General features: G+C 43.7%; 1 protein-coding gene across 1 annotated transcript in view; it reads left to right on the top strand.

The window, feature by feature from the left end:
* Positions 1–14,048: 14,048 nt before the first annotated feature.
* Positions 14,049–22,928, top strand: part of ADAM23 (ADAM metallopeptidase domain 23) — a 149,458-nt gene continuing 140,578 nt past the window's right edge. Inside the window, 2 exon segments of the mRNA XM_028510104.2 lie at positions 14,049–14,598; positions 15,723–15,940. Of these exon segments, the coding sequence (XP_028365905.1) occupies positions 14,385–14,598; positions 15,723–15,940 (432 nt within the window). The 5' untranslated portion in view covers positions 14,049–14,384.

Below are 22,928 nucleotides of genomic sequence, written 5' to 3'. Positions count from 1 at the left end.
ACCCACTCCGGGCCTTCTAACTATCTTCTGGGGCAGCACAACCAGGACTGGGTGCTCCTGGGGCTCAGCTTTTCCAAGACACCAGGAGGTACCAGGTTTTTTCTTGAACCCTTATCTCTCCTCTCCATCCTTTCAGATGGGGGTGGGAACTGTGCTGGGAGGAATCCCAGATGCCCCTTCTCTGGGGACCCCCTGGAGCCATGGAGCCAGCTGGAGCTAGGCTGTTCTCAGTGGGAATGCTGGGCCTGGACCACCCCAGAAGCACACCCAGTTCACCATCCTCCCCTCTGATTCCCTCAACACAGCTTTCCAGGCACTACCCAGTGCCTCCAGGGCCGGTAACTGCCTGGGGAGCAGGTGATGTCCTCTGGGGTTGTGCCCACCCCTACCTCCCCCAACACTGCTCCAAGGGCAGCCCCCCACCCACCCACCACAGCATCAACCATGGGGAAAGATGGCCTTCTCTTGCCCCTCCCTGGGGCATGGAAGGTGGTGTGGGGTCCCCAGGGTCCTCCATAACTCCCTGTATATCTTTATAAATAAATGGGATTTTAATGGAGGGCTGCCCCCCTGCAATGTCATTATCCCTGCGTAATAGTCTGTCAGTCTCTTCTCCTGGCCCTCTGCTCCTTCCCTCTATTTATTTCTCTTTTGGGTTCCACCCTGAGTCCTTGTGCTTCCTTCCAGAGTCTTGTTTATACACCCTATCCTCTTTGTCCTGGACTTGTATGTGTAACTTGTCTCAATAAATCCTTCAGAGAAAAAAAAAGATATGTACAGTTTCGTTTTTGAGGCCTCCACATTGCTAAAGTCAATGGGAAGTTCTCAGTCCTCATTTCCCTTTTCCTATTGTGCTCTGGCTCAGTTAATCACTCCTTCCTTCTTCTTTTTTGTAAATCTTTCTTTTTTTTTTAAAACTGTAGTTCAATTACAGTTTTCTCCATTCCCCTCCTCCCATTACTTTCCCCACTAATTTACTGATGGGCACTTAGGCTGTTTCCAGCACTTGGCTATCATAAATTGTGCTGCTATGAACATTGGGGTGCATAGGTTCTTTTGAACTGGTGTTTCAGGATTCTTAGGGTATAATCCCAGCAGTGGAATTGCTGGGTCAAAAGGCAGTTCCATTTTTAGTTTTCCGAGGGAATTCCATACTGTTTTCCACAGTAGAAGGCTGCACCAGCCTGCATTCCCACCAACAGTGTGCACTAGGGTTCCCTTTTCTCCACATCCTTGCCAGCACTTGTTTGTTGATTTGTTTATGATGGCCACTCTGGCCGATTCGAAGTGTATCTCATTGCAGTTCTAATTTTCATCTCTCGCATAGCTAGTGATGTTGAGCACCCTTTCATATGTCTCTGGGCCCTTTGTATGCTCTCCTTGGAGAAGTGTGTGTTTAGGTCCTTTGCTCATTTTTTGATTGGATTGTTTGTCTTCCTGGTGTGGAGCCATCCTTCCTTCTTGAAATACATCCTTTTCTTTCCTTCTAGGCACCACACTGCTCTGGGTTCTCTCGTATCTCACAGGTTGATCCTTTCTAGTGCCCTTGCCCATCTCCCTCCTGTTACAGTTGGTGCGCCCGAGGGGTCAGTCCTCAGTTCCTCTATGTCTATTCATTTCCTCTATGTATGAGAAAGATGGTACTTTCGTACGGTAAGGTGGTTTCATGGCTCTGAGCACCACCTACACTATGGCCCCCAGTCTTATCTTTCTTGTTGAACTCCATTCTCGTGTGTTCAGCTGTGGCCTAGTACAGTAGGAAAGGCTAAGAGGAAGTCACTAGAACTGCTTTACATGGGAACATTGTAAACCAGAAGCAGTATTCCCTTTCTGAAGGGAATTAGTGACACCAGCAAGGACTAAAAAGATGCAAGTGTGTTGGTTTCTACCACATTTCCATTCAACTCTTCTATTTGGTTTCTGTAGAAGGAATAGCATTTATGTTAGCAACCTCCAAAAAATAATTAGGTATAAATGTGACAAAAAATATATATATATATATATATAATCTATATGAAGAAAACTATAAAACTCTGGATAAAATAAAAAGAAGGATATTCTGTGTTCATGGATAGGAAGACTCAATATTGTCAAGATGTCAGCTCTTTCCAACTTGATCTATGGGTATAATGCTATCCCTATCAAAACTCTAGTGAGCTATTTTGTTAATGTCAATAAACTGACTCATATATAGAGAGGCAACACAATACTGAAGAAGATGAATAAAGTTGGAGGCCAGATACTACCTGACTTTAAGACTTATTGTAAAGCTGTATATCAAGCAAGACCGTGTGGTACTAATGAATGGACAGACAGACAGATCAATGGAACAAAATAGAAAGCCCAGTAAAAGACCCGCATAAATATAATCAACTGATTTTTGGCAAAGGAGAAAGGCAATAGTCTTTTCAACGAAGAGTGGTGGAAAACCTGGACATTGACATTCAAAAAAGTGAATCTAGACCCAGGCCTAACACTCTTCACAGAAATTAACTCAAAATAAACCACAGACCTGAATGTGAAGTGCAAAATCACAAAACTCCTAGAAGATAACACAGGAGAAAACCTAGGGGATCTGGTGTATGGGGGTGACTTTTTAGATACAATAACAAATGTATAGTTCATCAGAGAAATAATTGATAAGCCGGACAGTATTACAATAAAATTATAAACTGATTCTCTGCGAAAGACAATGTCAAGAGAATGAAAAGACAAGTACGGATTCGGAGAGAATGTGTGTAAAAGGCACATCTGAGAAAGGACTGTGGCCCAAAATATACAAAGAACCTTCAAAACTCAACCATAAGAAAACAAAAAGTGCAACTGAAAGATGGGCCAAAAAACCTAACTAAACACCTCACCAAAGAAGATATATAGCTGACTAATAAGCATGTGAAAAGACGCTCCCCGTCGTGTGTCATCAGGAAAGTGCAAATTCAAACAGCAAAGAGACAGCACTGGCTCCTGGTAGAAGGGTCAGACCGCAGCGCAGATGCTGGCGAGGGTGTGGAGCGGCAGGAGCTCTAACGCATTGCTCATGGGAATGCAGGGTAGAACTGCAGCTGCGGAAGACAGTGGCATGGTTTCTTGCAAAGCTAAATATCCAGTAGTTGTGCTCCTTGGTATTTACCCAAACGTGTGAAAAACTTATGTTCACACAAAATCTGCAAACAGGCGTTTATGGCAGCTTTCTTCATAAGTGCCACAACTTGGAAATAACCAAAATGTCTTTTCATAGGTGAATGAATAAATAGGCTGTGGCACTGCCAGACGGCGGTCTAATGTACGACATGCAAAGGAAATGAGCTATCAAGCCGCAAGAAAACATGAAGGGACCGTGGAATGCACATCTTTAAGTGAGAGAAGCCCATCCGATAAAGATACATAGTACATGACTCCAACTATATGACGTTCCGGAAGAAGCAGATCTATGAAGGCAGTAAAGAATTCAGTGGCTGCCAAAGGCTGGGGAAGGCAACGCACGGGTTGCACGCAGACTTTTAGGATGAATACTCTGTAAAATACTATAATGCTGGGTATAGGTCATCATCCGTTTGTCCAAACCCCTAGAATGCATAACACCAAGAGTGATTGTTATGTAAACTATGCACTTTGGGTGATTACGTGTCAATGTGGGTTCATCAGTTGTAACAAACGTGCCCCTCCGGTGGGGGAAATGATCATGGGGGAGGCTGTGCATGTGTGGGAGTGGGGTGCAGGGAAAAGCTCTGCACCTTCCCCTCAATTTTGATGTGAACCTTAAACTTCTCTAAAAAATTGTCTTCAAAAACAGTCTCAAGTAGAGACTTGATTGACCACACTGAGCCTCCGGGGGAGGAAGGCCATGAAGTACAGACGTAGTCTTGAGGACCTCCGGCTCAGAATGTTTTCAAAAGTTGAGAAATCTCTGAGCAGGGATGTTTCCCCAAGAAGGGTCTACTACAAATGAATGTAACACGATATGCGGTGTTACTTGTTATCTGCCCAAGATGCATCTCTCAAATTTCAGATGCTACTACTTCATTACAATATTTTAGGATTTGGATGATTATGTTCATCTTATCTACAACGTTCATGATTTTAAAGTCTTAGAAATTACCCCTCTTCCATCTTAACAGCTGGCATTGTACTTTATCTTTTTAGATTGTTCTCATTGGGCAGCTGCTTGGTCATTTGAAAGACAGTTTTCCTGGACCACTTCTGATTCCTTTATAGGGCTTGTAGATTTTAGTTTGGTTGTAATTTTGGCCATACATGTTGTTTTGTTGGCATCTTTAGACAAGGTTGTTCAAAGAACAGTCCAACTCCATAGTCTATTCCCTGTATTGGTGTGGAAGGACTGTGTGTGTGTGTGTGTGATTGCCAGCTGTAATTTGGATGATAATCTATGTGTACAGTGATGTTTGAAGGTGGCGGGATGTATAGCTATTTCTGTATATAAACAGTTTAGATTGCTTCTGCCAAAACTTACTTTTGACATTGAAATTCTTTTATTAGTTTTCAGGCCATGTCATATAGCTCCCCCCCCCAAATTTGTTTATAGTTTATCTCAGTTGACCCAAACATTTTATTATATGCAGAACTTAATGTTTTCTGCAAGACAGTGCATTTCAGCATGCAGTTTATCCCTCAGATAATTATCAGAATAGCAAATAAACCTTAGAACTGGACTCCGTAGAATCCTAGAGTTTATCTTTTCCTTCTGGAGAAGTGATTGTCTGTCGCTATTATTTGTTTTCTATCTCTAAGCTGTGTCTATGTCCATGACATGAAGAGCCTGGTCCCTTGACAAGCTAACAGAAATGATACAGCTAGTTCAGCTTTAACTTACTTGTTTTGATATGTAGAGGAAACGATAAAAGGTGTGCAAAAGCATGTCACATGATCCAGGGGACTATATAAATGTCAACTCTTCTTTTTGCCATAGGACAAGAGAATAAAAAAATTCATGATCAAGGTTTAAGCTTTCATAGTTATATCTTTAGAAGTCTGAGTGTGTCAATATGTGGCAAAAACTAATATTACAGTATTTGATGGGGTAGATTAATAAATGTTGTTAATCACAATCACAGTAAAAGTAAATTTAATGGGTGGCTATGTTGGTTAATTTAACATTTAGAAAAAATTCAATTATCTGGTAAGTAAGGATCTTGGCCCCTCCTGTGGAGTAGACTTCAATGAAAGGAATGAATGCCTGGATGGTAATTAGGTTTTGTCTTGGAAATTATAAAATAATTGTATAAAATCTCTAATGCGAAGTTGGAAACATATTTCAGGACAGTCCTGCGTATGGATTGATGTGTCAGTGGTTTTAAACAGACAAAAATGGACTGTAAAATTGTATTTGTAGCTGAGTACCGGATACCAGAGTATCACAGGCCCTCTGAAGAGACTGTATCGGATGAGTTGCTTTGGGACAGTGGTCAAATAGATTATATGGCATCAGTGATTTTCGTCTCCGGTTATGAATGAAATTAATTGCTATTTAAATGTGGAATGGGCAGAGGATTGAATTTCAGAAATTTTTTTGGTGAGTTTTATTGTTATACTTGCTAGGTTAATGGTGTTTGTGAGTCATCACGGTGTGGTTGGGAGTTTATATTATGGGGTCAGGCAGACACGGCTCCTGGTCCAGCCCTGCTTCCAGACCTTTCACAAGTCATTTAACTTCCCCAAGCCTCCGTTCCCTTGAAATGGGCGTAGTGACAGAATTATTACTTTCATAGAGTTGTGTGAGGATTAAATGAGATCATGCAGATCACGTGCTGAACACCGTATCTGCTACAAAGTAAGTGCTGTATAAATAATTCCTCTTCCCCCTCCTTGTCATTATTGCTGCTATTATTTCTTAAAAGCTTTTTTTAAAAAAAGATTTTATTTATTTTTAGACAGAAGGGAAGGGAGGGAAAAAGAGAGGGAAAAAAACATTAGTGTGTGGTTGCCTCTTGCATGCCTCCAACTGGGGGCCTGGCCCACAACCCAGAAGTGTACCCTGACTGGGAATTGAACCAGCGACCTTTCAGTGCGTTGGCTGGCACTCAGTTCATTGAGCCACACCACCCAGGGATACCCTTCTTTATCTTTTTTTTTTTAATTTTATTTTAATCATTGTTCAAGTACAGTTTTCTCCCCCCTACTCCCATTCCAGCCCACCCACCCAACCCACCCCCCCTTCCCCCCGTTACCCCCCACCCCTAGTTTTTGTCCATGTGTCCTCCAAATTTGTTCCTGTAAACCCTTCCCATTCTCCCCTGAAATTCCCTCTTCTCTCCCCTCTGGCCACTGTCAGACTATCCCCTATTTCAGTGTCTTAGGTTATATTTTGCTAGTTTTTTGTTTTGTTTTGTTTTGTTGTTTAGATTCCTGTTAAAGGTGATATCATGTGGTATTTGTCTTTCACTGCCTGGCTTGTTTCACTTAGCATAATGCTTTCCAGCTCCATCCATGCTGTTGCAAAGGGTATGAGCTCCTTCTTTCTTTCTGCTGCATAGAATTCCATTGTGTAAATGTACCATAGTTTTTTGATCCATTCATTTACTGATGGGCATCTAGGTTGCTTCCAGCACCTAGCTATTGTAAATTGTGCTGCTATGAACATCGGGGTGCAAAGGTTCTTTTGTATTGGTGTTTTAGTGTTCTTAGGATAGAGTCCCAGCAATGGAATTGCTGGGTCAAAAGGCAGATCCACTTTTAGTTTTCTGAGGAAGTTCCGAACTGCTTTCCATAGTGGTGTACCAGTCTGCAGTCCCACCAACAGTGCACTAGGGACCCCCTTTCTCCACATCCTCTCCAACACTTGTTGTTTGTTGCTTTGTTTATGATGGCCATTCTGACTGGTGTGAAGTGGTATCTCATTGTGGTTTTAATCTGGATCTCTCTGATGGCTAGCGATATTGAGCATCGCTTCATGTGTCTTTGGATCCTTCTTTATCTTTACGAGTCAATGTCATATGTGAGACCAGAAATGGAATTGTAGACTAACCAGAATTTTTGCAAGTCAATTAAAAAAAAAACAGACCATATGCAAAGAACAATGGAAAGTGCTGGAAAGCTGGAAAAGAGAAACCTGAATCCAGTCCAAGTTCTGTCACAGTTTCCTGTGACCTTGGGCAACAGGCTGAAGTGCTGCATCTTCGTTTCTACAATTGTACAACAATGGGCTTGGGTGCAGATGATCTCAAAGGTACGTAACTTCTGGCTCAAATGTTTTCTGATTCTGTATTTTCTTAGATCCCGAAACAATTATACTAAACTAATTTTTAATTCTTTCCTAGTTCAAGGTTGACTTGTTATGAGAACAGAAATAAAGAAGAAAACCTTGGGGACAGCCTTGGACTCGAATTTAGGGTTCCAATTCAAGTTCTGATGCTGAGCAGCTGTGTGATCTTGGAAACTCCTTTTACCCGACGTATCTTAACCCTGGCCGCACATTTCAATTTATCTGGAGGATTTTTAAAACACTGGTGTTGGATCCCATTCTCGAAGATTCTAAATACATCAGTGGGTTGCTAATGTTCTCCAGGTGACTTGAATGTGCAGCCAGGAATGTACAAGCACCAGTGAGGCCCTGGCTAGGTCGTTCAGTTGGTTAGAGCATTGTCCCAATACGCCAAGGTTTGATACTGGGTCAGGACACATACAAGGATCAAACAGTGAATACATAAATAAGTGGAACAACAACTTGAGGTTTCTTTCTCAAAAAAAATCAATAAATAGCCACGGTCAGGTGGTTCAGTTGGTTGGAGTATCGTCCCATACAACAAAGTGTTGCGAGGTTCGGGCCTGGTCAGGGCACATGTCTAGGTTGTGGGTTCAGTTCCTGGTCGAGGTGCATACAGGAGACAATGGATCAGTGTTTCTTTCTCACATCAATGGTGGGTGTTTTTTTTCTCTTTTCCCTTCATCAATGAACATATCCTTGGGTCAAGGTTAAAAAAATATCAATAAATAAAACCAAAACCAAAACCAGTGAGCTTTAGTGTCCTTGCATCCAGGAGGTAGCCCCTAAAAGAACAGCAATAACTGCCCTCTTTATGTCACTGAATTGAGGAATAAACAAAAGAAAATAGATAAAATTACTCTACAGTCTGTAAAATGCACAGTAATTTTTAAAGTAAACATTCCTGAAGGGCTTAGCTATTGTTATCCTAAAAATGGTAGGGATTAACATTAGTATATTAATTCTGTTGCTGGAGCCCTAACCTTTTCAGATGAAATTCATTTGCTGTCTTGAAAAGCATTTGAGACACTGAGGTAATCCCCCCTCAGTTAGTACATAGCCATTTCCTTCTGCAGAAACTCCTGGTGCTGCTCTGTGACCTAGCGAGGGCTTAATCTTCGCATGTTGACTCAATGATTATTCTTAATAAACACAGTTCTTTCAAGTTTTTCGTAGCACATATCATCACCACAAATCATCATGACGTACCTGTTTATCCCTTTGTGCCACAGCTTGTAAACGCATCAAACTGTGGGATAAACTACCCTAAAGTTTACTTAGTGGGGGAAAAAAAATCAACTGCTTCTCAGATTTATCCTGTTCCACCAGGAATTCCTAGTTAACCTTCATCTAATGTAATATCTTTTAAGAACTTAATTTATCTTTCTCTGTCTGACTTATTTCACTTAGCATAATACCCTCTAGGTCCATCCATATTGTCACGAATGGTAAGAGTTCATTCTTTCTTTTGGCTGGGTAATATTCCATTGTATATATGTACCTCATTTTCTTTATCCAATCTTCTACCAATGGACACTTGGGTTGTTTCCACATCTTAGCTATTGTAAATAATGATGCAATGGACATGAGGTTGCATATATCTTTTTGAAGTAGTGTTTTGGATTTCTTTGGATAAATACCCAGAAGTGAGATTCGTGGGTCATATGGTTTTACTTATATGTAGAATCTAAAAAATAAATAAATGAATAAAGAAAACAGAAACAGACTCATAGGTACAGAGAAAAATCTGATGGTTGCCAGATGGGAGGCGGGTTGGGGGCTGGGTGAAAAAGGTGGAAGGATTAAGAAGTACAAATGGTGGTTCCAAAATAGTCATGGGTTGTGAAGTACGATACAGAGAATATAGTCAATAATATTATAATAACTGCATGGTTTCAGGTGGGTACTAGACTTATATGGAAGATGACTTTGTAAGTTACATAAAGGTCTAACCACTATGCTGTACACATGAAACTAATACAATATTGAGTATCAACTGTAACTTAAAAATAAAAAAAGTTAAGAAAGAACTTAAGTTTACCTTCCTCCAGGGGTTATCTTTCTTCATATATTTTCACAATTTGACACTTTGATACATTTTTATTTGTTCAGCTATTCCACTGGAAATGTCTGTGGCCATTGCAGTTTGGGTAATAAGTACTTATTTATTTTCCTAGTAGGGATGGAATGAGTCACATCTTGACTGCTGAAACTGACCCGCTGTGGTCTATCCTTCAGAATGAGCAGGTGCATTTAACATAGACGTGCAGACTTATTTTTGGGGAGCTTGAATCAGGTTGCCCGAGACATCTCTGAGTCTGGAGAGGGAACTTGCTGCCTCAAAGCTGCTCTCCCGTGTTGAGTTAGAGGACCACGGGTGGATCACGGATGCTGACTGGCTCCAGAAAGGGCTGTTCCTGCGGGTGCCACTCCATCCTCTGAGCTCTCATGCCTGTGGCATCCATTCAGCATCTCCAAACTCACCAGAAAACACATCTTAGCAAAAGAAGACTCTGGGATCTTTCAGTATCTGTATTTTTTTTTTTTTTTGGCAAATGACTTCTGACATTTCTCTCCATTGTCAAAGTCTGGGAATGATCTTCAAATGAAAAAACTGCTTCTTTCCTGAGGAACCCCTTCAGGCGATGAACATCTATGACGAATTAAGCAACTACTTATTCATTACCCAAACAGTTAAATGTCAATGAAGAGCCGGTTGTTTTGGAATTAGAGCCATGCAGACTGTTGCATACACTTTTCTGCTCATGAGCGCAGGAGATAGTGCAGCTGATGAAAGATTTTAAAAATATTTATACACATAACACATATATAGTCACATTTATATGCGTATGTGCTGTTAAAATGGTAAGTTCACAAATGAGAGCCTGATTTTAATATTTTTTAAAAAGTTGAAAAAAGAATGTGTGTCAGAGACCATAGGGCACACAAGGCCGAAAATATCTACCATCTGGCCCTTTGTGGAAAATGTCTGCTGACCCCTGACAGTGCGGAAAGTCCCGGTAATAGATCTCACTGAGTTTTTACTTTCACCAAGAACAGTGCGTTGTCTTCTTTCCTCAGAGGAATTAATCTCTACTTGTAAAATCAGTCTTCCCAGCCACTCTAAAAAGAAACCAACCAACCAACCAACAAACCCCTGCAAAGAGCTGCAAAGAGCTGAACCTGCCACAGCAGGTTCCTCTGCTCCCAGCCAGGTCTCCGGTAGCTGCTCTGGAATCGGAGCTGCGGCCCTTGGCCCCTGCCAGTGCTGTGGCTCTCACTCTCCCAGGCCACTCCCCCACATCATGGCCAGCCACCAGTTTGCTGCACCCCTTCTTTGACCTTGGCTTTCAGGCCAAATGATGATTCCATTCCAGTTGCCCCTGTGAACCTACTTTGCTACATCGCCCTAATTTTCACTTGCTTTCTCCTTTTAGGGGCTCTTCTGTGTTCCTTCCTCTGCCTCCTCTCCCAGAATCTCAGCTCTGTTGAAGCAGATCCTTCTAAATCTAATATTCCCACCCAACCCTTCACTTGCTCCTGTCCAGGCCCAGTTTTCTTGCTGGTTTCAAGTGAGTCCACTTCTGTTCCCTGCAACAGATTACAGCAAAGAAGGATTTCCGGTGGCCTCCCTCGCCAGACCAACCGAAGTATTCTTGTAAGCAGTATAGACACTCGGGTCACTGCTTGCACACACCCTCTGTTTTATTTAGTTTTATTTTAAAGTTTTCAAATTACAGTTTACATTCATTCTTATTTTGTATTAGTTTCAGGTGTACAACACGGTGGTTAGACAATCATATGCTTTACAAAGTGCTCCCCCGATACTTCCAGTTCCCGTCTGACACCATACATGGTTATTACAATATTATTGACTGTATTTCCATGCTGTACTTGACATGCCCGTGACTATTTTGTGACTGTCAATCTGTATTTCTCGATTCCTTCATCTTTTTCACCCAGTCCTCAACCCCCCTCCCTGCTGGCAACCATCGGTCTGTTCTCTGTGTCTATGAGTCTGGTTCACTTTTGTTGGTTCATTTCTACTGTTCTTTAGAGTCCACGTATAAGTGAAACTATATGGTATTTGTCTTTCTGTGACTGACTTATTCCACTTAGCATAATACCCTCCAGGTACATCCATGCCGTTGCAAACAGTAAGATTTCATTCTTTTTTATGACCCAGTCATTTCAGTTGTGTATATGAACCACAGCTTTTTTATCCACTATTGATGAACACTTGGGGTTGCTTCCATTAGCTTGGCTATTGTAAACAATGCTGCAATAAACACAGGCGTGCATACATTCTTCCAAATTAGTGTTTTGGGTTTCTTCAGATATATACCCAGAAGTGGAATTGCTGGGTCATGAAACACACATCCTTTATTGTGTTTACTTAGTGTCCACATCACTTGGTGTAGTGTCCTTTCCGTGAACCTTCTGGCCTCTGGCCTTCATCTGTGGCTGCAGCAGTTTTCCACGTCCGCCACTCTGGCCAGGCCACACCAGAGGTCCCCGAGGCCCTTCGGGTCCGGCACACGTATTTAACCAGAGCTAGATAGCACTCCGACTTCTGGTACCTTTCCTTTTTTCATTCTGATCCAGCTTGCCGAGTCGCTCCTCTTGCCTGTGTCCCCCCCACTCAGCACACACTCAACCCAATGGTGAGTCCATTCCAAACGACTTAATGAGAATATCACTAAATCCAACAAATAAACCACTTAATGGGTATTTAATTCTGCTTTTAACCTTCCAGTAAATATATGGTGTGAGGACCAGACTTCTGGTAAATTTTTCCCAGTGATTACTCCTTTTCTGACTCATATCTCATTTACTGACACATTATCTTGCTTTCAACCATTACAATCCTGTAAATAAATGCAGTCTTTTTACTATAATGCAGAAGACAACATCCTTCTTTGTAAACGCTCCTGCGTAGGAACTGTAGCTTATAACTGGTGTGTGTGTGGGGGGGGGGGGGGTCAGCTGGTCCAGGCTGACCCATAGCTTTAATTTTTGGAACTGGCTTTGAGAGGTTGTCTCTCAACTGCAATAGATGCCCTTCAAACAACTTTGTATCTGGGCATCTTCTGCCTTTCGTTTCCCTCTCCCTTCTCATTCCCCAAACACCTTTCCCCCAAGCCCCTTTTCAAAATCACTATGTCACGTATCCATTAGGAAAACCCAGCCGGGGCACACTTGCCCTGAGGCAGGCACCCCGAGAATCCCGACCTACTAGAAGGAGCTCCAGGGAGGCGGAGGGCTCACCAGCCTGGCCCACGGCCGCTGTGCCACGCGCACCACTCGTTCACGCATTCAGGACATTCTTTGCGACGCCCTTCTCTGTGCCGCAAACGCCGTGCTGGGCCCCAGGGAAACAACACTGAGCCGAAAGGAAATCGTTGCTGCCTTCACCGGGGGGAGGTAGCATCAGTTACAAGTTTACATGAACAAAGGTGTAATAAAGGAACATCCTAGCTCTGGTACAGAGGAGAAGAGCTAATATTAGTTTCTAACTCCCTGACAGCTCCGGGATCTCTGATCCCTGTCTGGCCCTGTTTCTCTCCCGGTCTCCTCCCTCCCGCTCCCCCCTCTTTGTTAAGGGGGGGTGGAGAACCCGGCTAACGACGCCGGGAGTCCTGTCGTGGCTATAGTGCTCTGTATCCACATTCTTTCTCTTCATTGTGAAATTCTTGATCCCGCAAAGTAGACGTTATTATCTCCATTTTAAATACCAATAATGGAGTAAGACAACACTGTGGTTACTCACGCTGTCATCGGAAGGCGGAACAAACGAATGCTGGCACTTGTGGGAGTTGGGGGTCCCAGTCCCTAATTTGAAGCCATCAGATTTAGTGGTTGCTAAGCTGCCTAAATCAGCGACTCTGGATTTACTTCTTTTTTTTTTAAAGCATCGAGAGAAAAATCTCTTTTCAGAAGTCAAGCCTGGGTCTCAAAATTGGAAACGTGTCCTCCCCAATGCACGCCCACGTGGTTGAAAAACGATGCATTTCCTAAGAGAGGTGCTACACACTCGGTTTCTAACCTCCGTATTTCTTCCCCGCCAGAATTTCTAAATCTTTCCCGAGTACGCCCAGCCACACTTTTTGAACTTCTGAGTAAACGTCTTCGGCTTCTGTTTTCCGTAAAGCCCCCAGGCACAGGCCCAGGAACAGAGGCCCGCGCCGAGCGCCCCGGCGCCGGGGATCCCTGCGAGCGGGTCTGGTTGGCTGCGAGGCGGCTCAGCGTCTGCGCCCGCCAGCCTGCGACGCGAGAACGTGCTTCCCAGCCCTGGTTCCACCCGCTGCCCACGAGCTAAATGAGGAGCCGCGCTATTTTTACCTCCCCCGCAGCTATACTTTACATATTTATTTGCAGGAAGGAAATAAAGTATTAAGAAGAAAACGCCTGGCCTCATTTTTTTTTCCCCCGGACGAGGAGAGGGTTGGGATAGAAAAGGCCATGTGAGGTATGGGGTGGTGGAGAGGGCAGGTCGATTTCTCTGTGTGCACATCATCCTTGGCCTGGAAGCCCCAGCACGCCTTCCCTTCAGGCTAATCCCCCTGACAGCTTCCCCTTCCCCCAGCTCTGGAGGTGCCACCATCACCTCTAAAGCTGCCTGGGTTGCTGCATCACTCTGAGGCTTTTTTTCCCTCTCCCCGCCCCACCACCAACCCCAAGAAAGCATGCGCAGTGCGTCCCATGCCAGGGAACAGCATCAGCATCCCCATCAGCATCAGCATCAGCATCAGCTTCAGGACCCGAAGCCGCGCTCGGGCGCGCTCTCGAGGGCAGAGAGCACACCCGCGCCGCGCGCCCATGCGCCGCTCGCTCCCGCGCGCCGGCTCAGCATCCTTAGTCCCAGCAGCAGCCCCCGCAGTCGCTGGAGCGGCCGCGCCCGCCGCAGGGAGGGAGGAGCATCTGGGGAGGTTCCAAGTTGGCGGAGCGACTGGGACCCCCGGACTCTCAACATCCGCCCCCGGAGGGCCTGAGACGCAAGCAGGGGAGGGGGCACCGCCCAGTCCCTAGTTCCGAGTCCTGACCCCCTGCCCGCGGCAGCACCATGCGCGCCGAGCCGGCGTGACCGGCTCCGCCCGCAGCCTCCCCGCAGCCTAGTCCAGCTCTCTCCCCGGCCACACCGAGCGGCGCTCGGGAGCTATGAGCCATGAAGCCGCCAGGCAGCAGCTCCCGGCGGCCGCCCGTGGCGGGTTGCAGCCATCCTCGAGCCTCCAGCGACCCCCGCGGCGGCCCCGCCGGCCCGGCGCCTGCCCGCGCCCTGGCCCGCGCGCCTCCCTGCCGCCTGCTCCTCGTCCTTCTCCTGCTGCCTCCTCTCTCCGCCTCGTCCTGGCCCCGCGCCCGGGGGGCTGCTGCACCCAGCGGTGGGTATGGCCCCGGTGCTCTTTGCATTGCCTTGCCTGCTGGGCCCTGCAAAGGAAAACGAAGGGCACGCGGGTCCGTGCGCTCCGGACACGTCCCGAGCTCGGCCTTTCCGCGCCTCCCTGCCTGCCTCTCCACCTTGCTCATTCCCAAACCCCCATTTATTCCAGTTCACTTTTTTTGAAGTCCATTTCTGTTGCATTCACTAAGAAACCATTCTAATTACTGTCGGTTCCACTGGAAGGTATTTAGTGGATGCGGGGTCCCTCTGTGCAACTTGGCTGAGGGGAACCCGGTGGACGGGAAATGCAGCGAGGGAGCAAGTTGCTTCTCGGGTGGTGGAGCCTGAATGTGAATGCGGAAGGATGCAATGATAATAGTGGTAATGTGTTGTTTCCTCAAATTACCTTCAGGGTTTATTCCCTGCTGTTGGAATTAAAGTGGGGAAGAGAAACTTCCGGGATATAAACCTTTGGTTTGTAATTTCTCAAAATGCGTGTCATTATAATGAACAATTCATATAATACAATGTTCAATACCATTGGAAATCGATGAACACAGAAAGCTGGCCTGGGCAGGAACACAGAAAGGGATTGGAGAGCTGCCAGCATCTGCATCCCTCTATGGCAAAGGAGTTTTGCTCATCTCAAAGTTAGACGAAAAAGGGAATTGTCCATTTTGTTAAAAGGATTAGTTAATCTGAACTCAGCACTGAAGTTATGGTAGGAGCATTCTGAGCTCTCCGATGGGGTACTAGCCTCTTCGGACTCAGATGAGGGTCACGACCCCTGAGCATGTTCATTTAATGACTCTCCCTTCAAGTCCATTCTGCCCCAGCCCATACTTAGAAGTATAGATTTGAGACTGGTTGGAAATGTACATACAAAACATAAGTCAAAATTCACAGTACTTTATTGTATAAGCCTTATTGGGTGTTAACTTATCCAGGCCGTTTCATTGTTGCAGTAACTTGCTTCCCTGTGTGTGCACTTCTTACCTGCTTACAAATAAGAAACTTGTTTTTGCCATTCCTGGAAAAGATGCATTTTGGTACTTACGTATTTATGGGGTATATATGTGTGCGTTTGTATATGTTTCTGCCCCCTGCCCCTTTCTCCCCAACCAGCTCCGCATTGGAATGAAACTGCAGGAAAAAAATTGGGAGTCCTGGCAGAAGAAGACAACACATTGCAACAGAATAGCAGCAGTAATACCAGTTACAGCAATGCGATGCAGAAAGAAATCACACTGCCTTCAAGACTCGTATATTACATCAACCAAGACTCTGAAAGCTCTTACCATGTTCTTGACACAAAGGCAAGGCACCAGCAAAAACATAACAAGGTAGGCAGGGGGCGGGATATGCAAAAGTAGCTGCCACACAGAGTTACTTATGATTTGATTTTCTGCCAGAATCTGATTTCACAAGTTTTACTGCAACATTTTATTAGGAAATCAATATCATGATACGGGAGAAACTGGAGGGAATCAACCTGGGAATAGGATTGCTCTTTCTCTTCTCTGACTTTAAACTGGAGTTGGAATTTTTTTACTGGCCTTATAAGTTTGACAGCTGCAATCTGGTCCCTGCGTCTTCTAGGTCATTGGACACTGAACAACAGTTAAGTGACTATGTCTAGGGTCCTGGCTGATACCTGTGAGGCTTTATGTAAGGGTGCAGTGTTCCCCCTGCCATGATGGAAACTGCTTTCAGTCTGGACACAGAGAATTGTTAGTGAGGCTGTTCGGCTGCAGATTCCCCCATCAGTCTTTGACTTAGAAATTGAATGTTTCAATTTAAACAACTTCTTTCTTTAATTGATCAATGGGAAAAATACTTTCTGTTACATTTTCAGTAGGTAAACAATTTGGCATTTTAAAAGATTATGGTGAATATTTGCAAGCTGCAAACCATTTATATAATATGGAGACCAGTTTTGGTCAGCATAAGGCTTCAGACTGCATTCATTTTAAGTGGCTACTTTACTTTTAGGCTGGTTCAGAAAGCGGCGCTGATTTTAAAAAGGCATTCAGTGGCGGGTAAAGGTGCTTAATATCCAAAAAGTTTATGGGGTCTTTTTTTCTTTCTTACTATTATTTTTTTTAAGATTTTATTTATTTATCTTTTAGAGAGGGAAGGGAGGGAGAAAGAGAGAGAGAGAAAGAGAAACATCAATGTGCGGTTGCGGGGGGTCATGGCCTGCAACCCAGGCATGTACCTTGACTGGGAATCGAACCTGCGACATTTTGGTTCTCAGCCCACGCTCAATCCACTGAGCTATGCCAGCCAGGGCTTGCTTACTATTCTTTAGTGGAGTTAATAACACTTTGGACCCAAGCAGATTAACACAGATTAACACTAAAATATGTCAAATATTTTACTTGAGACTATCTTTGTTTGACTGAGAAGAACAGTAACTGTCTAAACATCTAGAACTTTAGAAAAGTACCTGTGGTTTACGTTACTGTTTTCTTAGTTTTCTAAAATAAAGGTAAGTGGTAAGTATCTATTTCCATTTTACAAATATGGAGTTAGAAAGTTAAGGCTTTTAGGGAACTTTAAAACAACTAATTGCGAAACAGCTATTATAACATTCAAAAGACCTGAATATTAATTTTTACTACTTTTTATACGAGGTAGGCTTCTGAGAACATGCTTCCTTTGTACTGATTATTATTATTGGGGAAGTTGGTTTGGTTTCATAGTGTTATGAAGTGGCGGCTCCCCACCTCGGCTGAGATGAGTGGGTCTCCGTTCTCGCAACCCTTTTCCCATCTGCTCCTGTGTAATATAACAGGTTGACTCCTGGATCACGTCTACTCCTTTGTCTTGTTGGTAGGAGGAGTCGGTGGTGTTTTTAAGGAAGAAGAGTCCAAGGCCCTCTTCATGGATGCTTTGAGGCCCATTTTATGACTTTCTTAACTAATGAGACTATCTGTGGTTAAGTGGCAAGTTCTCAGACTCCAGTGCCTTTGCATAAGGTACTGGAGGAAGAAATAAAAACTGCCTCAAAAAGTGTGTGTTAAAGAATGTTCGAGCCCTCCTGAGCTGAGAGTGGAAAGGAATTTCAGTGGAACTCCTTTGTAGCTCGGGTATTGGAGGCTAGGACTAACACCGGTGGTATGGTTTAACCACGTATGGTTGCTTTGTTGCTGGGACAAGGTTTGACTACAACATCGCTGAGTTTCTGTGATAGCAGGTTTGTTAAAACTTCATTCCCCTCTCACTCAGAGGAACAGAGTACTCTCTATGGAACTCATACCTGCTGTTGGAATGATTCTGCCTCTCCACTTCTCACTCCCCAGGGGGGTGGGGCTTCTTTTATCTTCAAAAACAATATTTACAAAGTAATTATATTTGAAGGCACTTTTCTTCTTTTCTTATTAAATCCAACCAACATTTGTTGCACATTTCTATGTGCAAAGTAGTGTGCTCCAGATTCAGACAAGAGATAAAGGGTACCGGGAGGAACAAGGGATGTCTGTTTTCCAGGAGACACAAACATGGCATAACCAAGATTCTAAAACGTGCTACCATGCAGGTATCAACGGTGTTCTTCCTAAATGGTGTGTCCCCTGAAATTTCCCTTCGTGTTCTGGGATTTCACTTTTACTTCTGTTGTTAAGCACCTCTTGAACTAGTTGACAAAAAGGGTTCCCAGTGCTTTCTGCTTGTATCTTTGGATGACTTGCCTAATAATGGTGATGAGAGATACTTGTGAGTTGAGCTGCTTTATAAATACTTCAGTAAGAGAGGCAGTGTAGAATGCCCTGATTTTTGCCTCTATGACTTCTGATTCTAATGTCTGTAGTAGGTACCTTCTTTCCTCCCTGATTTCATTGCTCTCAAGCACATTTTAATGAATGCCTGAGAAATGCTGAATCACTGTGCTGTTCTCCTGGATTCTCCAAGTTGGGGGTAGATGTGGAGAGGGAAAGTCCCATATATGGATTGCGAAGCAGATTTTTGTATTTATTTCATAAAGTATTCAGTGTTGATCAGGACTTAAGTACTTTACAGACATCAAAGTTAAAATGTTTTTAACTCTTTCAAATTTGGTGCATTCAAGAGCAGGTGGTATAAAGCACCTCTATAATACCAGTGCTTTTTGGAAACCTTAAAGTTTTTCTTGTGGAATTGTTCATTGTTAATGTTAGAGTTAGACCTCCATTCTTAAATTGGCTAAGAAAGCAGTCAGTACCAAGAAGTCTAATGCAAGAGAAAGTTGATTTAGAAAGTCACAGAGGTTGAAGAAGTGAGCCAGCTGGGCCGTGTGGACTCAGAAAACAAGTTACAGAGGCAAAAGTAGGGCCCTTGGAGCTTAGGAGAAAGAAAGCAAAGGTATGCACCTGAGAACAAAGGCATGGGTGTGCTTGAGAGGGCAGTGGGGAGAGAAAGAGAGAGAGATATCACACTGGTCTAGGCCCATTGTCTTGAGGTTTTTTATCTGTTTTCCAAAGGTGGGGATTTTAGGATAGGATTCATTAGAATATTCATCAGCTTTTCAGGTTTGTTTTTTCAGGGTTGTGGTCTCTACTGATTGGTCAGCACCCGGATGGGGTCTTTCGTTATCACAGCTGGTCCTGGTGTCAGCCTTGGTTCATCGGGTTTTGCTGCCCTTCTGGGCCTGGAGCTGAAACACAGTTGAAACCTAGACGTTATCTCTTTTAACCAAAAATCTGTCACTGTGGTCTCTAGGCCTGAGGTTCTTAAGATTATCTGATGCTGATTAGTACCTCATTGTCCTGAGGGTTTAGGCTTAAGGGAGTGGTCATGCAAGGACTCCCATAGTAATTGTATGAGGTTATTCTCTGGTCCCTTACTCCCTGGTTCCTCTTCTAAGGGGGTCTAAACAGCACGACTGTTGATATGCTAGGGGAGGAGTGGTCAGCTGCGGAGCCAAAGTTCTAGCCTGTAATAGTGGTTTTCTCTAGTTCTGCCCATTGATAGTCATCTAGGACTTCCTGACCCTGAGACAGTCTGTACCTGGCCTGTTGTTCCTGCTCTGCTCTCACGTCTGTCATAATCTTTTTATCTCCATATAGGGTCATGGACAGCGTATTGCCCAAACTCTGCCATTGTTTAAGAGTGAAAGAGGGCACACTTAATAATTTTGTGCTGAGACAATACTCATAAACCAAGATGGTTCAGAGCAGATGAGGAATATGGTCACCTCAGCCTAAACAGTTATTAGCTTATTCAAATTCAGGTTTCTTCATAGTTTCTTTTCTTTTAAAAAAATTACTTTATTGTTGTTCAGTTACTGTTGTCTGCATTTTCTTCCCCCAACCCAACCCACCTCCCTCCCTTGCTTCTACCCTCCCCCTTGGTTTTGTCCATGTGTCCTTTATAGTAGTTCCTGGAAACCCTTCTTTCCACTGTCCCCTCCTCTCACCCCTCTGGCTATTGTTAGATTGTTCTTCATTTCAGTGTCTCTGGTTATATTTTGTTTGCTCTTTTCTTTTGTTGATTATGTTCCATTTAAAGGTGAGATCATATGGTATTTGTCCCTTACTGCCTGGCTTATTTCATTTAGCATAATGCTCTCCAGTTCCATTCATACTGTCACAAAGGGTAGGAGCTCCTTCTTTCTCTCTGCTGTGTAGAATTCCATTGTGTAAATGTACCACAGTGTTTTGATCCATTCATTTACTGATGGGCCCTTAGGTTGCTTCCAGCACTTGGCTATTGTACATTGTGCTGCTATGAAGATTGGGGTACATAGGTTCTTTTGGATTGGTGTTTCAGGTTATTTTATTTTCTGATGATTTATTATACATTTTTTACTAGCTAGAATATCAGTTTGCCATCATGTAGAAATATTAGGGTCTGAAATGGAAAAATTTAGTTTTGCTTTGCTACCAAGACATATCTTCTTCATTTGTAGATACTTTTACAAGCATAAATGGAATTTTATGATTACTAAACATAAGCATTTTATTAACCACCAATGCATTATATGAATAAAGTAGACCATACATTTAAAAAGAGGGAGAAACTGTTTAGATTCATTCATTCAGTCAGTCAATCTGAGATAATTTTTTGAGGTCTGTTCCTAAGAAAGTTAATGAATCTGTGGGTGAGAAAAAAATAACTTTTTCTCTCTCCTACTAGGTTCTTGGCTGAGACATACCCTGTGTTAAAAAACAGGTAAATAGGAGAAAAACCAACAGAAATTTAATAACACATAGACCTCCTGTGTACATAAGAGAGGCCCAAGAAAACTGAGTGACTCTTCAAAATGGTCTGTGCCATCGCCTTCCATAACATCTTCTGCTAAAGACACAAGATGCTGGCGGTGGGGCGCTGGTTCTGGGGGGGGTGCGGGGAAAGCATGGTAAACAAGATGGAGGCTGTTATGTGGATTTACGTCTCTGCCTTCTCCTTTGATAAAAGTTTCTAGAAATTTTAGTCCTTTTCCCCTTTTGAGACACCCTTACCAATGGAGATTCCTTAGAAATGTAAATGCCTCTTACAAAAGGATAACTTCTACTTGGTTTTTCCAAGCTTCTCTTGTGTTTGCTGGTTCTTAAGAATAATTGGCCAAAAAGAATCGTCATGCCAAAGAGGCAAGGTTTGGGGTACTATAGTCTGTTCCCGTTTAGACCTTTTCCTGAAACTTCCCTTTAGTCAAAAGTTAGTTTCTCTGTATCCTACTGCCTTAGGGTTCTTGGGTTCTTTGCTTTTTCAGGTGAGAAGAGACTGAGGAGGCACAGTGTGCAGAGCCTAGCGTCTGGGGAAGGTGGAAGTCATCTCCTTGACTTTAGTTATCCTGCTTACGCTCAGCCTTGTGTCGCCTGTCGGAGGTGGAGCAGGCGTTTTGAGTTAAGAATATGCAGACCGTGCCCAACTGAATGAGGGGGCACAAGCCATCCACCCTTGGTAGGCAGGTAGTTCCCTCAGCATCTGCACTCCCACTTTGGGGAAGAGACTTCGGTTATAAAGCTTCAGTTTTAGTGCACTCACACAAAGGAAGTAGTGGAAGAAGCATTACAGACCCCCAGAGTGGGGGTGGGGGAAGGGCAGTCTTCCGTTGCAAGTCCCCAGCCATCAGAAGGCAGAGGGCAGGGGACCAAGCACCTGTTACTCATAAGGTGGTTGGGCCAAGGTCACTAACTGTTCTCAGGCTTAATTCTGCCTGACTCTTAAAAGATGTAAAAGCAAAGTGGGAATTTATGGCAGGAATCCTAAAACCAAGTCCTTATCTAAATGTTCAGACCGTGGGTGTGAGCAGGGTTAGCACGCTGTAAAATGTCTATGCAAGAACTCTGGACAACAAAGTTGTTTTTCTCATCACCCCAACCCCCCAGTGCCCCAGGTTGGAGAGAGAGGAGAGAGATGTGTGAGTGAATTTAGATCATGATGATTATCATTGCTTCCTGCCCCTCCTCAGGTCAAGGCCAGTTCCACGTTTCCTGAGCATCCCGAAGCCAGCTGCTCCGTTGTTCTCATTGTTCTTGGTGTAGGACAGCAGAAAGAGATACAGCGTCCTTTCTGAGGATTGGCAGGGTGGCGACTATTAGGTTATGTGACAGGACAGGTGTTTGTATTGGTTTCAATCACCTTAACAAATTTTTTAGGTCTCCTAAGCATTCACTTTAAAATTGCAGTATATAGAATTTGAGTTTGTATTGGTTTTGCTGGTAATGTCTGCCATATGTAAGCTATCATTAAGTAGCTGTTGAATGAATCGATGACTAAACACTCATACGTTAGAGTGCATCACTTTCTGTGAAATTTTATGTTATAATCAATTGGCATCCAAAAGAGCTTCAAGTTACTCTTAAACACTTTTTGGCACTGTGATCGATCAGTAGGAGATATAATTTTGGTTGAGTTTCTGCACTGCGTGTATCACACCTAGTGAAAACACCTTTATTAACAATTTCCTGTCACGGGCACTAACCATAAATATGGCTAATCAAGAGCTGATCAGGTCATAGTTTTTGTCATCGCTGTGGGTTAATTCTCAGTATTAGAGCGAGAGGTGTCCGCTCCCATAATATCTTGTAAATCAGATTTATATGTTAATTGTTAAGTTCTGTTTGGTTCACTAGACGTTTATGGAATACCTGTTTTGAATCAGGCACTGTGCTGGACTCTGGTAAACCTGATGAAAAGTAACACTCAGCCCTAGTTTTGCTCATAACCTGATGAATGTTAGCAACAAGGCAGCTGGCTGTATGCGCTTCATGGCGGTGCAGTTGCTAGTTGTAAGTAAATGCCTGTGGGCACCCAGGGGAGTGGAGGAAAACCTCTTAGAGGAGGAAGCAATTGAGCTGGCTCTGATGAGCAATTAGGAGGGAAGTTTTGGGGAGAGGGACCCACGGA

Source organism: Phyllostomus discolor, chromosome 4, assembly GCF_004126475.2.
Source record: "Phyllostomus discolor isolate MPI-MPIP mPhyDis1 chromosome 4, mPhyDis1.pri.v3, whole genome shotgun sequence".
Lineage (NCBI taxonomy): Eukaryota > Metazoa > Chordata > Mammalia > Chiroptera > Phyllostomidae > Phyllostomus > Phyllostomus discolor.
The sequence above is the reverse complement of the archived record's forward strand: the minus strand, read 5'-3'. Positions and strand labels throughout refer to the sequence as shown.